Source organism: Atta colombica, unplaced genomic scaffold (assembly GCF_001594045.1).
Source record: "Atta colombica isolate Treedump-2 unplaced genomic scaffold, Acol1.0 scaffold277, whole genome shotgun sequence".
Classification (NCBI taxonomy): domain Eukaryota; kingdom Metazoa; phylum Arthropoda; class Insecta; order Hymenoptera; family Formicidae; genus Atta; species Atta colombica.
Genome location: NW_017259378.1, coordinates 1015072 through 1032338, shown reverse-complemented (window position 1 = coordinate 1032338; position 17267 = coordinate 1015072). Strand labels below are relative to the sequence as shown.

At 34.4% G+C, this 17267-nt stretch overlaps 1 protein-coding gene across 1 annotated transcript; it reads right to left on the bottom strand.

Annotated features, from left to right (window-relative positions):
* Nucleotides 1–7761: 7761 nt before the first annotated feature.
* LOC108689775 lies at nucleotides 7762–8846 on the bottom strand. Its single transcript, XM_018196711.1, has 3 exons — nucleotides 8647–8846; nucleotides 8005–8056; nucleotides 7762–7929 (listed from the first exon to the last, which is right to left on the bottom strand). The coding sequence occupies exons 1-3, from the start codon at nucleotides 8844–8846 to the stop codon at nucleotides 7762–7764; spliced, it is 420 nt and encodes a 139-aa protein (XP_018052200.1).
* Between the last annotated feature and the right edge of the window lie 8421 nt (nucleotides 8847–17267).

The following is a 17267-nucleotide window of genomic DNA, read 5'->3' as shown; positions in this document are numbered from 1 at the left end:
CCCCCCCCCCCCCCTCTCCCTCCCTCCCTCCCTCTGCCGCTACCCCCAATTCCACTATCCGCCCTCGTGCTCGTTGTATTATCGTACGGCCGCACAGGCTAGCCCCTACATCGTCAACATGTCCGGAACAAGCAAGTGCGCTCGCGCACACTCTCACAAACGCACACCTCGACGTATGCGTGGAGGCACGCATAGATGTCGACGTGTGCTTCGGAGTATGCGAGAGCACTATCGCCCCGGCAATGTACCGCGTCGGTGTGTGACGTGATTAAACCGCCCGTTTCCAACCCCCTTTCCTCCCTTCCTACCTCCGCTCGCAGGGAGCAACCCTCGCCCACTCTCGCCGCATCAGCCGTCCCGTTCCCTCTCTGCCTTCCTCTCACCCCAACCTCTTTCTATCCTCCCCGGCGGCGCTCGCTTGCCGCGGCTCGCCAACAACTGCCGGCGGCCAACATGGCCGCCGCTAATTAGCGCCTAATTATTATTTATTGCATCGGACGCGACCCACGCTCGAAGCCCGCACCGCCGACCGTCGCGACACACCACGTAATATGACCGGCACTACTCTCTGCCTGGTTGCCCGCGGGCGAAAAGCCAATCGAGGCCAGGGTACTATTCGGCACACGCCCGAAATCAATCTGGGTTGTCACCGTTGTATGAGCTGACAATTTCGCAGCTCGCTACATGATGTTTAGACGGAGAATCGATTATACCAGGATAAATCTGTACGATCATATAACGATCATATAAGCCAAAAGTGTATGATTTATACTTTTGGCTTATCCATTCTCCAGATCATCTTCTAACTTTTTAAGTCAACAAATATCATCATTTTATGATAACGATGATTAAATGAGAATGAAAAGAACGTCGGTTCTCAGGACATTAAGTAGTTATAACACTTTTAACTTGTTATCTAAGAAAATTCTTTAAATTCCACAAGCAGCTTTTAGATCTCTCTACGTGCCTCACACGTGTCCGTCATAGAACTTAGCCTAGTTGAGTTAAGAAGAAGAAATGGCTGAAAAGTTAAAGGAAGAGAATACTGAATGAATGAAGAATGCAGAAGAACGGTATATTATAGACAGGTTCTTCATCTTCTATGAAGATTACGTGACCGTTAGTTTGTACTCTCTTTGAGTTCTCCTCATGATAACCAAGACTGAACAATTTTTGAAGATCGCGACGCGTCAGGCAGCTCCCAATTCTACAGGCAGCTTGTGAACAGACGATGAGGAGGAGGTGGAGGAGAGAAGAAGAGGGGGTGGTAGAAGGGGGTAAACGGGAGGTGAGTTGCGGCCGGATCGGTTGAGTTAAGTCGGGTTAGGTCGAGTCGAGCAGGGGTACCAACAGGGCGGTCGCAAATATTGGTATTTGGCAAAGACTATCCTTGATCCGTGTCGCTCTTTCTCTTTCTCTACACCTCCTTGTCATCTCGCTCTTCTGGGCGCGCGTACATTCTCTTTCTCTCACACTCTAACATAGGATACTTCACCATCTTTCATGCACACCGCGTATCATTTTCGCCAATATAACTGAGAATGAGATGCCAGCCAATCATTTTCTCAACCTTGCTCCACATGTTCCACATGTTCCATAGAATTATTATAGTTAGAGAAACATTCTTTTATTAACATGGATAATTAACTATCTTCAAATGAGAAGCTATAGATGGAGAATTGATACGAATTTACAACCTAATCTGATATAGAAAAATAAGAAATAAATATGTATAATAAAGAAGAAATAAATTCAGAATATATATCTTTCTTTAAACAGGTAAATCTTGGGTATTTAAGGATGATATAAATAAAATACTATTAATTATATTTATATTGCTGTTCTTCAAAATTACTAAAATAAGACTTAAAAATTGAATTTTGTTTTTCACTTGATTATTTAAGAACTCTTTCATATACGTATGGTAATGTAATTATATATAGCATCTAATTATATAGTTATCATGGCTGTTGTACATTATATAACGCTTGCCACCGTTTATAACCGGTTAAATACATGATTTATTGAAGCGGTTAATATTGCTAACACGTAGCTAATATCCCAGAGATATATGTTCCACTCACCACCAATTGGTGTTATCCCACATCCTAAGGTAAGTAAAGGCGTTACTGTTTATTCAGGCCCGCGTTATCGCCTTCTCAGCACTGAGAAATCTTCTAAGATAGCCTTCTTCAACCTTGGTTTCGATAACAGCTATAACGCAACACACATTGTGATATCTTTCTTTTATTATTTTATATTCGAGTTACGTTTTTATTTTAATAATATTATAAATTGTAACACAATCGGTATATATTAAATAATAATTTATCAAATCTATCTAATGTTTTAATAAAATACAAGAAGGTACAATTTAAATATTTAAATATATTGCTGTTAAATATTATTTCTTATTTGAATTGCAAATAATTTTATTAAGTGTGTTCAATGTGTTTATATTCTTTTTATCACATATCTCATAAGTATCAAAACAAATTAAAAATATTGTCGTGTTAAACAAAAATTTTATTAATTTTAATAAAGGATTAGCGAGAATTCATTTAAAAAAGTAATAATATATAAGTAATAATATATAAGTTAATAATATATAAGAATAGAAAATAAAAGAGAAATTACAAAATAACACTAAACTAATAAATTTATCCTAGACTCCTTGAACAAATTCAGAAATATATAACATATAGTAGGAGACGATAGGAGTCAACACTAATTATCAATTAGCGTAATTCTTAATATTATAAATATGTAAACCTTGATTTTGAACATTTCTAAGTCTTTATCAATCTTTAGCCATCTTTCCCCCCCTAACACAACGGTTGGATTATTGCATTACAAAGTAAATTCCAACGTTTCTCTTCTCAAAAAATTGAACCGCTAACTGTTGCGAGGTAAATCACATATTCACAAGGTTTGAAAGTTGAGTAGCACTGAGAATTCAAGCTCACACAGTCGACGCCTCAACAATAAATGACAAATATGTTATATGCAACATTTTATACATTATTAATAAAAATTAAAAATTATCGCCAAATTTTTAAAACATTAACTAAGAGAACTATTTCTCCTGTTATTTCGACCATCAGTTGCAAAAAATGAAAATAAAAAGTTGTGAAAGAGTCTATTCTAGTAAAACCTTTTCACAATGTGATTTTACGAGAAATCATTGTGAAAGTTCTTTAAGGGAAGGTAGAAGAGAAATAGGTTCAGTATAAATTCAGTAGAGGATCAAAGAAAGATATGCAGAGAAAGTTCCATGGTACTTGCAGAACAAACATATGACTATTAAGACTAATCTTGGATATGATAAAGATAATGTCATTTTGGATGTGAGGTCGGTCTTAAGAAATACGTTGTTATCAAATTCAAACATTTAAAATATATTACAATTGTTGTGCAGCTATTCATTCAAAAAATATTTTCAGATTTATTGGCTGTTCTTTATCGTCTTTATATAGTTTCTTATATTATCTTTCTTAGGATTATAAAAATAAGCTCCAGAAAATACGTTTTACATAATCAAATAAATTTCTACACGGATCAAAATACGATTTTATTGAGATATCTAAATATTCAGCTACATATAGATATTTGAAAATAATTTTGTTTGGATCATCAAAATAATTATGTAAGATGCTCAAGCTAATTGCTAGAACATTAACATATTTTGCAACATTACTCTCATCATACACGAATTTCCTACATAATTATTTTGATGAGTCAACAAAATTATTTTTAGATTTGTTTTTCTAATGATTTTTAAATACTTCATCAAAATCTTTTCCATGTATTTTAGCACTAATATAATTCTCAATTATATCATTTGCTATCATAAATATGATTTCAATTCCTCTTCCTCTGCTTCTTATACGGTAAATTAATTATTAACATCGGTTCAATTATTATTCGTTCAACAACTAGTCGTTCATCGTGTATTAGCCAGAATGCGTAACGCACGCCGAAACTCTTAACTCGCGGACAGCGATTCGCACATTCTGATTCCGATTTCAGGCTGGCGCTTCGATATTTACTCGTCGTGGATGCTAACGATGCCGATGAGTTTGCGTAGACTCGTGTGGCGTTTATTCACGTTAACGAGGCCCGATTAAAAGCTGTGAGATGACTCATGGGACGTGACGCGCGCGCGTGCACGTAGGTCCCAAAAGGAGAGCAGCAATATATCTTGCAGTGTATATCATGTGTTGACGCCAATAGGATGAACCGACCCCGCGTAACAATGGCCTCCTAATTGGTACGACATTTGTAACGACTTGGGCCTGTCTTTGTTGTATGACCCTTAACGTTTATTCGATCATCAACTGACCCATTGCGACACGTATACGATTACTTTAATACGGTAATTATCAGTCTTTACGATCAATAATCTTTCGTCATTGTTTCGTTAAGCTCCCAACAAATAGACATTAACACGGAACAGTAAAAGAATGAATTTCGGGCGTTTTACGATAATTTTGTATAAAATGTGTCGTGTAAATTAATATTACATGCATATTCATTCATATTCTTTTTTATTTTATGTAACGTATTTTTGATTTACATATTTAAAAGTTGCTATAAGTAAGTATTCTTCATTTCTCAATATAATGAAATACAAAGCAACTAAAAACAATACTAACGACTGCTCGTCACTCTGCACGCCGGAAGCGAACACTGTCTCGTGACACGTGTCGGAAGTCGACCCACGCGAGCGCCGCGATGAAGAACAGCCGCGAACATTTCGATAAGAATCGAGAACACCTGCGGCACGCGTCCGGACATACGAAACGCACCGCGATGCACCTATATGCGTGTACCACTTTTCCGACGGTGCAGTGTCGGAAATGCAGCGTGCACCGAAGGAGAACAACGACGATTATTCCTACGCATGCGGGAGGTCTCGCATGACATGGGCCTAAAAAAAACTGTTTTCGAAAAAAAACTGTTCTTTCGGCGAAAAATGAGCTAAATGACGACTGATTGGTGGACAATGCACAACGATATAAAGACCGCATTCCATCATTTCGAGTTCGTCTTCTTTCCCCCCATTCAGAATGCACTTGTTCATTGAAATATTTATAACAGGTCGATACAAAGATGAAAAAAATAGTGGAGAGCAGATGCGAGGTATCGATGTCCTTTATGTCTAACTGTGTGGACACCTTTCCTCACATCGGTCGCGTGATTATAAGATACGGGGTTGTTAACCTCGGACCTCATTGCCGTGTCGAATTTTGTTCATTTATCTCAAAGGCTTTTGCTATTGAATTTTATTTACTTATTTATAGTACGCGCAACATTAGGAATAGCTCCGATCAATATAAATATAATACAAGGCTATGAAAATTTACCTAATTTTAAATCTGAAATGTGTTTATCCATTTTATTTAATTATTAAAAATTAATTATTGCAAAATAATTAATTATCATAAATTAATTAATATAAGCATATTTTTTACATTATTAATTTTTTTTCGTTAGAATTAAAAGCGGATTATATGTATTTAATGATATTCCTCTCAAGCGAAAGGAGTTAATAACTTGCGCAGAATTTCAATTTAATTCTCGGAGAATCTCATAATCCTCGTAAAAGATTACGAAATTAATCCTGGGAAAAATCAAAACCACACGTAAGGCCAGCGACGGAATGGATCGGAAAATCATTTCCTTTCTGTCGAGACCCTCAATCGAAAGCGACGCACGTCGAATCGTATGATTGTCCGATCACTAATTGATTAGGACAGTCGTCGAACATATGTTGGTCACTTTACGATTTTACGAATTTGCCCCGCCACCCTTAATCCGATAGGAGTCCCCGACAGAAGAGGCCCGAGTGTGGCCCGCGCCTACCGTTATATATTACACAACGTGTAATTTGCGGACAAAAGAGCACGTTGCTGTCGATGCTTACGATATACCCGTTCATTGTTACGTCACAACAATGCAGCAGCTCTTTACGAGAACCCGATGTATGCTAAGTGAAATATTTATCGCCATTGGGGGTTGCTATTCTATGAGCCGACGGCATTAGGCGGACGCGAGAAATTATAGTAGCTAATTACTTACTGACAAGTCGGACGCCAAACGCGAGCTGCATTCATGGGCGTGTAGCACAAACAGAAATCGAAGCGTGAACTGCAATGGTTACATTGGAAACAATTAGTATAAAGCTTTCTACAATAATTAAGGATACTAATCTAGAAAATGATACTTATCGCAGCTATAACATTTAATAAAAATATAATTATGCATACGGAAAGAATAATTCTATTATATGTAGTATTCTACTGTTTACAAATGTAGATTGTAGATTTAAAAATGTAGACATATAGAACTGAAAATAATGTTGAACTATCAAAATAAATATGTGTAGGAAACTCAAACATGAGCAATGCTACAAAAAAATTTTGTTATTTTATTAATCAATTTGAGCGTTCTACGTCATTATTTTTTAACAGTTCATAATTTATTTTCAGATCTACATCTAACTAAATTTTTAAATATTTCAACAAATGTTTTCGCGTGACATTACATTTTATTACAGTATATATTACAGTGTATTAGTAGATAACAAAGAAAAAAAAGTATTTATGCACGGAAAAGATTTTATGCACGGAAGAATTTTCTAAAATTTCTAAAAATTTAAGCAAATATACAGATCTAAAAATATTTTATTAAACCATTAATATAATTATGTAGGACATTTAAACCAATGACTATAATATCAAAACTTTTTGCAGGATCGTTTATCATTTTGAGATTCTCACGTAATTATTTTAATGATCCAAAAAAATTATTTTCAGATCGATATCCAGTTAAATTTTTAGATACTTCAAAATTGTTCCTTCCGTATAAATTTTTTTATCTTGGACATTAGCATAACGAAAAATCAAAAGAAACCGGATATTGATAGAAAATCTTATCGGCCTTTCACGAACGATCGAAATGTTAAATACAATTAACGGGAAATCATCTATCTCGATCTTTCGAGATCACAAATCTGTTCCCATGAAATTAATCTTCCGCCAAGATCGCGATCCTGTTAAGCGAAACTGCTTCAAACGATGCGACTAATCCAAGATCCCGGATCCTTGTAATCTTGTGGGATGATCCGAGAAGGAACTGCACCCGCGTACCGCAAGGATCTTCGAAGCTATGGTGGATCGATTTGTCCGTTGATTAACCATGGCCAGTGCATCGAACCGGCTTGAAAAGACGTAAACTGGTCGAAGTTCCTCGGCAGGATTCTCGGGGTTGTTCACACCGATGCACGTCTTCCATTTGGTTACTTTCGCAATGCATTATTGAATTCATCAAAGAATTCAAAGTCAGCATGACTAATTGCGTGGGACTAAAAGCTATTTCATAATATAGGTGTTATCGCAAATACATCATTGTACTTCATTTGAATTTTTTTTCATTTCTGTCTTCATTCTTCTTTTTATCTTTCAAGTGTTAATATAAAGAATAATTCAATTCATTTTTTTAAATAAAAACTTATTAAAACATAGACCAAAAGAGAATTTATTTATTTATACTAAATTGTTTTTTATGATTTACGATGCGTATAAATGTATTTCTCACAAATACATGGCATTAACAATAAAAATAGTATATAAAATTATATTATGGTACATAAGCATATTTAACGCGATTGTATCAATTTATTTTTATAATAGTCAATTTCGTATTTATCTAAACAAATATTGAATATTCGTAATTTCATAAAAATTGAAGAGATCTGATTTAGAAATGTTTGACCTTCGGTATAGGTTCCTCATTGAGGAATCGTCTTTTTGGCGACCATGAAGGCGGTCTGGGCAATTTAGGTTGTGGTATCGGATTCGATTGTTTACGATCTCTACTTCTTCCACGATTCGGAGATTGTCTTTGTTGTCGCTGTCTTTTAGTTATCTTCGATTTGTCAGTTGTTTTCTTTTTATTGTTCCTCTTCTTCTTTTTTGTATTTGTATTCTTTCTGGTAGTTGCTGATAGTATATTACGTCTTGAATTTGTAGTTTGATAAAAGTCAGGATTAAACCTGTCAAAATAATGCACATACGTGCTATATATTTATGAAATACTGAAGAGAGATACTGAGATAATTGCTGAATTCTTCAAAATTTTAACTTCAAAATTATAAACTTTTATATAGATATGTGTTAAGATATTTTGTTAAGATATTTTTTTTATTGCACAAAAAAGATATTTATTTATAATTTATATAATAGCTTTAAAATTTTATTTTTAATTTTACTTTTAATTTTGCAAAGATACTTTATACATTATTTGTCTAAAAATTATTATTTTTATATGTTTCTAATTATATATTTTTTAATTATAATATTTTTTAATTATAATTAATAATACGATATTTTTTGCAATATTATTGGAATTTATAGCTTACTAAAATAAATAATAACTATGAAATATAATAACTAGGAAAGATTTATCGAAAAGGAAGATGTTGAGAACTGCTATTCTCTCTCTCTCTCTCTCTCTCTCTCTCTCTCTCTCTCTCTCTCTCTCTCCTCTCTCTTTTTTGCAGAAGTAGTTATATAAGTTTCGCTCGGAGATTTTTCTGGAGAACCTTAAGTTATTTACTAAAAGAGCTTTCCGAAGAAAAGGCACCTGAATTTGTTTCTCTTCTTAGCGAGTATACCAAAGTCCAGACCACGACGTAAAGCGACGGTGATGTCTCTCCGAAGAACCTTACCGATCGCTATGTCATATTTGTTGCTGATGTGCGTCAGTATCTCCTTCTTAGAAAAGCCATCGGGTGGCTGTTCGGTACGAAGCAGATCGTAAACCAAGACAGATCGACGCACCATTCTTGTTAAAGTGTGATTTATTACGAGAATATTCGTTATAACCAGACATAACCAACTGATTCATAATATCAATTCATAATATCAATCCTGAAGAATGTAATGCCAAAATTCACTGAAGTTTGATGCATCTATTACGAATGACAAGCTTCGTTGCATATATATACATATTTATACAAGGAGCACAGTTTTGTACAATAAAATATTTGAAATTATAAATGTTTAATTTTTTCCGAGAGATTTTTTTTCATCTTTTGTTCTATATATGTATAGTATCCCGATTGATATATCTCTTATATTTCGTACACACAGAATTAAAGAACTTATATATTTTAACTACGTTATATATGTAAATATTATTGACGGCGTAATTATTATTGATTATGATTATCATTTTCTATGTAATATGCAAAAGATGAAAGCATGTACTGATTTGCATATTCTTGCTGGCTTTTATACATAAATCGATATTTCTCTTCGCCCAAACGCGGAGCACTCATCCCCAATACGCACACGCATGTTTTATATAAAAAAATATATATAGGTACATATATGTGTATCTATATATAATATATATTTGCACATATGTATATATATGTACACATACTTCAGAGCTCTGTTCCGATACTTGGAGCAGCCCGCTGTTTGCCGAGAGGGATGCAGAGAGTTTAGAAGGAACTCCAACTTGGATGGCTGGGCAACTCGGGGATGGTTCTAGCAAAGGGGGAGATAAGACTTAAGTCGGAATGAGAAAGGAAAGACACAAGGAAAGAGAGGGATGAAAACGAAGAAAAATCTTGGTGTCTAGAAAGAGAGAATCCGCCAGGATGGTTGGCGATTCTGATTTCCGTCGGGAGTTTCGCCCTATCAAGGCAGAGTAACCGAAGTGAAGCCGTCTTTAATCATTCGATTGCTGACGCTCCGGATCCTCTTCCTGCCATGATGGCAATGCCGATATCCATGATACGGCGGGAATTCGACGCGCGCTCTGGTTGTTTGCTTATCATTTTGGCGATTGGACGTCTCGAAAAACAAACGGATTAATTCCCGGCGTTTTGCCATAAAAGCAGAGATCTCTCGTTATTAGTGAGCAATTATAATGCTCACGATTTCTGTATGTTTAAAATTGATCGAATATACTTCGAATTAGAGATTTTATGAGAAAACTTATAGTAATGACTTTTTTAGTTTAAATAACAAATCATTACAGTACATAAGATTATGTATAATATAAATTTTATTTTCTTAAACACACCTAAGATGTACTTAATATAAAGTATACTTCTAATCTTAAATAATTACAAGAGATAAAAATATTTTTCCACGCAAATCAATGTGCCAAAAATCACTGTTTCCAATTTCATTTTTTCGTTTTGCCGACTGAATGTTACATTGAGAGCAAAAGGAAACGATGACCTTATTGTATTAGCAGAGTTAGTAAAATATATTTGCGCAGATTGTTAAATATTAGGTCTAAATTACTACTTTCCGTCCCGTTGAGTAGCCCGTGAAGTTTTCTGCATGGAACTGGAAGATCGAGGATTTCTCTCAATTTTTCTGAGAAGTTCTTTCCAAGAAAATTGGTGCGGAAACATCGACTCCTTTAAAAGGGTACTATAACTACACTCTATTTTCATAATTATGAATGTTGGCAGTGTCAAGTGAAATAACTTGAATTTTTTACAGCATGTAAAAATACTGTAGAGAATATAAAATAAAATATAAATGTTCAGTTAAATTGTAATTTTCATTTTATATTTATACATCCATGCTTATAACACAGTACGACAAAAATCGATTTTTTTTCCTATGAAAAAATCAAAGAAATTCTGAAAGTAGATGTCAAAAAAAAATATCCGTTTCTTGGCGTTTTACCAGATCAAGTCGTTAACGTTTTTTATGCAGTTTTTTATGCAATTTATCGTATTTACTTCATATTAGCTTTTTACAATTGTTTTAAATTATATAATAATTTTTAAAATAAATAATTGACATTTTTGCATGTGAAATTATGCGATAAATCTGAATACAAAAATAAACAACTGAGAATTATTTTTATACATATTATTATTATAATACAAAAATTTGAAGATATATGAAGCCGAGACACGGGTATTTTTTTTTACATTTACTTTCAGAATCTCTTTGATATTTTCATGGGAGGGAATATGTTGTATTGTGTAATATTGCATATTTCATAATTTTGAATTTCTCTATCTTAAAAACTATTGTCCAAAAAAATGTAATTATTATCTATTATTAAAACTACAAAGAAATGTGAATAATATTTGCGTAAAGGCTCAGTTATAAAGATAAATATAATAAATTAATAATACAGATATAAATATTTTATCCTGAAAGTGTTGCATACATCAATAATTAGCGTGTTTCACAGTACCATGCAAAAAACTGTCATAGGTCGAAAATGCAACAACAATATTCGAGGAGCACCGCAATCCTTAAATGAACGGTTGGCTTCAAAATCCCGACGATTTGTCTTCCCTTTTCTTCCTCACGGAGGGTGGGCGTTCTGATTTCCCGGGTTCCTCCGTGCCTTTTTCCAATTGTGCCGCCCCCGTGCCGTGCGCCCGGGTCCTCCAAGTCGCGGCAAGTGGATTATTGACGGCACGAAACAATGGCGCAGCTTTGTTCGGTACACTCCCGCAAGTAATATGTGTTCGACGCACAGTGCACGTCTGTCCATCCGTCAGTTTTGTGCGTCACAAGTGGCACCAGCTATAAACCGAACGAGTGGTCCTTCATATCGGATCGAGTCAAGCACCGTACGATACATCTGGCTGTCTGATCGATGTTTATTAAAAATCATACGAAACTATAATCGCTCGCACATCTGATCTGTTGCATTTAAATACGATCATCAATCATGTCGATTCTAATATAGACTTGACATCAAGTAAATACGCCGCATACACACACAATTTTATGTGTACATGCTATTATTTTTATCAATTATATACTTTTATTAGTAATAGTTAATGCCAGTATTAACAACATTAAATTGTAGATCTTAATTAGAAATATAATATAGAAACGGTATTGTATGATAATCATATATTATTCAAAAATGTGACTTTTGATTTTGCAGCAATGCAAAAAAATTCTTTTTGCTAAAAAGATTTAGACTATATAGGGACAAAAAGAAGATGTAGACAATAAATGATTAAAAAGCGAACTCATCTAAAGCAAATGACGATGGATATACATATGAGAATTCACTTAATCATAATACAAGAAAACGGATACACGTGCGTAAATATGAAATAGTACAAAAGTTGATCACAAAATTCAAAATCCCTCTCCTGAAAAACCAACTGGATTACATAATTACTGAGTCACCGTTTAGAGGCTGAAACCCGCGAGCTAAAAAAAAAAAGAAGAAAAAAATTTATAATATATGAATCACTAACGAAATAAGTATATCACTTCACTTTGATGAGGCGATCCGGCAAAAGAGCTAGAAGTTTAGCAAGGAATGCCGTTTCATTCCGGAAGATGGAAGAAACAAGCTTTCTCTGCGACAATTTTATTGGTCTTTCTTGAAAGAGGCAGCAACAGCAGAAGCCGGTTACTCCCCAGAAAGATGGGACAGTACAAAGCGAAACGGGAGGCGGGATGAATTAATTCTCCGACTACCCCTTCCCGAGTTTTAATTCCGATATGACAAATTCAGTCTTCAAAATAACCGCGAGGTGATATTACACAATTTCGTCTTTTGCTTGAAATATTTTTTATATATTGGAAGAAAGAGACTTTTTCTTTATTAAAAATGTTAAAAATATTTAAAAAATTTCTTTTTTATAAATTTAGTTGCTAACAAATGAATAACAAAAACTTATTTCTTAATTCGTTGTAAATAGTGGAAAAAAATTTCAACTTCAAACTTAATGAAAATCGAAACATTGGATATTAAAAAGAGAATTGTAAGAGGAAATGCTCCCAAAAGAAAATTTTGTTAAACAAAAATGAATTCTAAATTGATCGAAGAATTCCATATAAAATTCGTGTGAATTTTGATTCATCCTGTATAACGCTGAAGAATTAATATTAGATATGTACATAGTGTATTACACAACCTGGTTCTTTACTAAATTACAACGTGCGCGGAAATTGTGCGGCGTGTTTGCCGGAAGGGAAGGCGAATCGCAAGAAATGCGCTCGTTCGTGAAGGAGAAATCTCTGTGACGATAAGGAGCTATGTGCCGTTGGGAATGCCGGGGTTTAGCCATGGTGAATTTTGCCATGGAGGTCGTGATCCAACGTGCAAACAACCCTATGGGCAGAGATTTCGATTTGGTATCCGTTGATGTCGACTATCGCAAAGCGCCCCTGAGGCGCAAAAGCATTGCTCACCATTGAAATAAAGTCTCGAGGTATGCTCAAAACAACATGCCGCGGTTACTTTCATAACGGTGTTTTGGCTATAGTTCATGTTTTTTCGCGAAAAGTATTGTATATCTTTCTAAAACGGTTACATAACAACAAATATCATCCTACAGCTAGTATTAACAGTTCATTCAATGTTTTTATTTTTTAAATAAAAATATTTTTATTTTTAAAATATAAATATTAATAATCATGCTACTATACACTTTATAAAAAAAAATTTTTAAATATCAAGTTACAATTTTTTAACAAAAGAAATCAATATTCACGAGTTGAATTCGTGAAAGTTGATTTTTTCTTTTGTTAAAAAATAAAATAACATAATATAATAATGACAAGCATTAATGTAAAAATTAAGCTTGTATAGTGTAATAATAAATATTATTATAACACTGCAATATTTTGTACTACTGCAATTCATAAATTCCAACTAATATCCGACGATCTAATTAACTAACTTCATATACCTTCAAGACGGTATGATTTTACCTCCACTTTAACTCAGCAAAGTCTGCGAAACACATCTCTTAGCGACCGCGTAACCAGTAACACAAGGAAGAAGTAAAACACTGTCTTACGTCGGTGCAAGGAAGTGACGCAGACGAATTTCGAATTAACGTGCTGGATATTTGAGCACCGTACCAGAAACCTCTCCAGGGGTTGTAAAAGTGAGGGGGTGGCTTGACAGTAGCTGGTAGCTCGGAGAGATTCAATATAATCGCGCAATAAAATTCACTTACAAGCTATAGCCGCGCACAGCGTCCCCTGTTACCCTCCGTATCCCGGATCCACTCTATGCTCCTCTGTCTCTACAACCCCGAAAAGCAGAGCTTTATCCCGCATCGCAGCAAAGCGCCATGAAATATTGCTGTTGAATTCCCAACCGAAATTTACGTCCGCTCCGCGCGTTCGTGAGAGGGTTGATCAGAATGTAGGTTTATAACGTGCTTACTTCTAACAATTTTTTAGCTTTGATTTAGTTACTGAGCTTATACATATCAGTTTACAATAGAAATAATGCAATCTATGGATTGCTGTTGGTAATTATATAAAAGACATTTTTATTGAAATTTAAATTAATTTAAGTCAAATTAATTATATCAAATTAATTTATATCAAATTTTTTGCTGAACATTTTGTTTCATCCTATTACACACATGAAAGATAACTAATTTTATATTTCATATGTAATTATAATATAATTACCTCAATGACAACTTAAAAATGTAGCATTTTCTCTATAAATTGATGTAACTCTTCGATGCCACAATCACAAATACTTGATGTTTCGTGTTTCGAAAAAAAAAAATTTATATATTCGTTTTTATGCGTTATTATTTTTCACAATATCCAATATAGTGACAAAATGATGTGGAATATCACTAAAGGACTATGCTTAATTAAACCAACAAAATCACAAAAAATTATTATTATAGATATTATTTAAGAGCAAATTTTACACAATTTTATAAATAATATGATCAAAAATATGTCATGTTATTATTTTTTAATTTCAATTTCTATGTAATAACAGTATTATCAATGTATCAGAATTCCAAGATTATCTAATTTATCCTAAAAAACGCCACGAAAGAAAGCTCTCGCAGAAGACGATTGCTTTTGGTACAAAAGCGCAACATTATGACGATTATTCACAGCGCAGCGCTTCAGTGTCTCCCATTAAATCATGCGCTCTCAGGGTGATGCGCGACGGTGCGCCGATATATACGTGCTGGCCGATGAATACCAGCTGTTTGCATAGGTCCGAGGTGCGCCGACATATGTACAGGGATACGAGAACGACGCCGAGTCCGGGCTAGAACCCGAATCGTCCTGGGAGCAAAAGGGAGGTAGAACGCCAGAACGGGCCCCTGTGTACACTCAGCTGCCGGTTGGTTTTTGCGCGAGATTGGGCCCCTTCATCCACGAGTCTTAATGTTACGAACCCTGGCTTGTGCCGAACGATGCAGTAGTACGCCTTTCGGAAAACGCAGTCGGATTTTCTCGAAAATATTCAGTATCTCAAACTCGATAAAACAAGGATTAACTCACACCGGAAAGAGAGGATACAAAACTGTGAAAAATTGTAGCAATATTATTATGTGTCAGAAAAGAAATTTTTGATGATTCTATTTCTAACATTTTAGAAATTTACATTTATCTGATTAATTTTTCTCTTCTTATTAATTGATTTTATTATTCTCTTTTTATTGATTTCTATGATTTCTCTATAAAATTTTAACAGTAAGTTTTATACGACTACTAAAGTCATATAAAACAATTAGTTTTATACGATAATTAAAAATAAGTTTTAATTTTTAAAAAATCTTACATTGCAAACAATCTATATTTTAAAGCATTAACGCATTAAAGTATTAAATTAATTTTACTTGCACGTCATGCGTCGCGGATTTTTATATAAACGGTAGTGTAAATTAAAATAATAAATTATAACATAAAGAAAGATGCATGAAAATATTTGCGTTGTTGAAATAAAAGTATGCAGAGAAAATATTTTGTAATTTTAATCTTTCTCAAAGTAAAGATTAAAATTTCGCGTGAATTCTTTTTATCATAAACAAATTAAGAGAAAATTATTTAAAACATTTAATATATTAATAAGGATTCTTCTAATAGATATCAATTAATTTATCATTATAATTTTGAAATAATCTGTTTTTAATTAACTAATATTTTACTGCTTCTTTTAAAATTAGCTTCCATCATTTGTCATATTGAATTTATGAAAAGATCGAATTTTACGAATTCTACGCAAAATATTTCATTTCTTTCCATTTTATTTCTAGTTGTATAAAATGTCGAAATTCTGAGGAAACGCGAAAACTCGGCATCAGCGTAGTGAGCGAATCATCAGAATGATCTATGTCGGAGGTTCTTATCGGGAAAGGTAGCGCAAGTAGACGCTAAGAAGTGGATTCCAAAAAGCGAAGGCAAGCGTACGCTTCACTGAGCATGAATTCATGACATTGCCTTCAAATGCTACATAATTGCGGAAATTCGATATCATTGTGAATTTATTTTCACAGAGAATCTGTACCGACATTTTGTGCACGATACGAACTGTTCGAGTTATTCGAGTAAAGCTGTGTAGCAACTTTTAGCATAAAGCTATAATTATCAATATTATATAAAAACTTTAAACAAAATCATTTAAAAAAACTATCTTAAACAATATTGGCATGTAATAGAATTTTTATAATTCTACCTAATTTAGTTATACGATAAATTACAAGCTAAATAACAATTACATAATTAACGCATATGTGTATTTTAAAGTAATTCATTTGCATTGATATACAACTATAATTTACTTAATTGAATTTCTCTCACTCCAAAGTATCCATTTAAAAACATACAAATTATTTTTCTAAACTATCAATCAAAATTCTTATATATACTTCGACCATCGCGCAAAGAGCTATACTTCTTCTTTAAAGTTGCTGGCTAAATTCTCGTGGTATCTAGGGAGATGCAGCGTAATACGCAAGCAACCGTGATGGATTTATGGTAGCTGCAGGACTTTTCCGAGAGGAGCAGGAAGCGTGCCCAGCGTGCATTTGGTCCTGCGAGAGGAGCTAAAATGGAAATTCTCGTCTCTGGTTGGCTAGGTCTGACTCCGCCTTTCCCCGGTACTACGTGTGTTACGCTCTACGTGGTGTTTAAGCAGATACGTATACCTACTAGCGGCATACTACTGTCGCTGAGAATCGCGGGACCCTATTATAGCGGGGCCTCCCCCTTTCACCCGCGGCGTCATCCTCTTCGTCGTTTTGGTAGCGCCCCCGAAATTCAGGTTTGCGTTATAGGTTTGCGTAGCGGTATGTAATCCGCGTCTCGTAAGTTCGTAACGCCAGGATTACACGCGGCTGAGGATCCGAAACGAATCGGTATGTACCTATTCGCGGGTCTTAATTTGAGCTTCCGTTATGGCTTTACAACGAAGCAGTCTAACGACTCTATCTTGAATCAATGAATCGTGAAAAAAAATCTCAGACATTC

Excerpts from the sequence above, each read along its gene's own strand:
- LOC108689775 (XM_018196711.1), bottom strand. The coding sequence starts at position 8,846 with ATGGTGCGTCGATCTGTCTTGGTTTACGATCTGCTTCGTACCGAACAG. Across the intron at positions 8,057-8,646 it reads AAGAAGAGAAACAAATTCAG|GTTTAATCCTGACTTTTATC; the intron begins GTGCCTTTTCTT and ends TTATTTTGACAG. Across the intron at positions 7,930-8,004 it reads CAAGACGTAATATACTATCA|ATAACTAAAAGACAGCGACA; the intron begins GCAACTACCAGA and ends GACAAATCGAAG.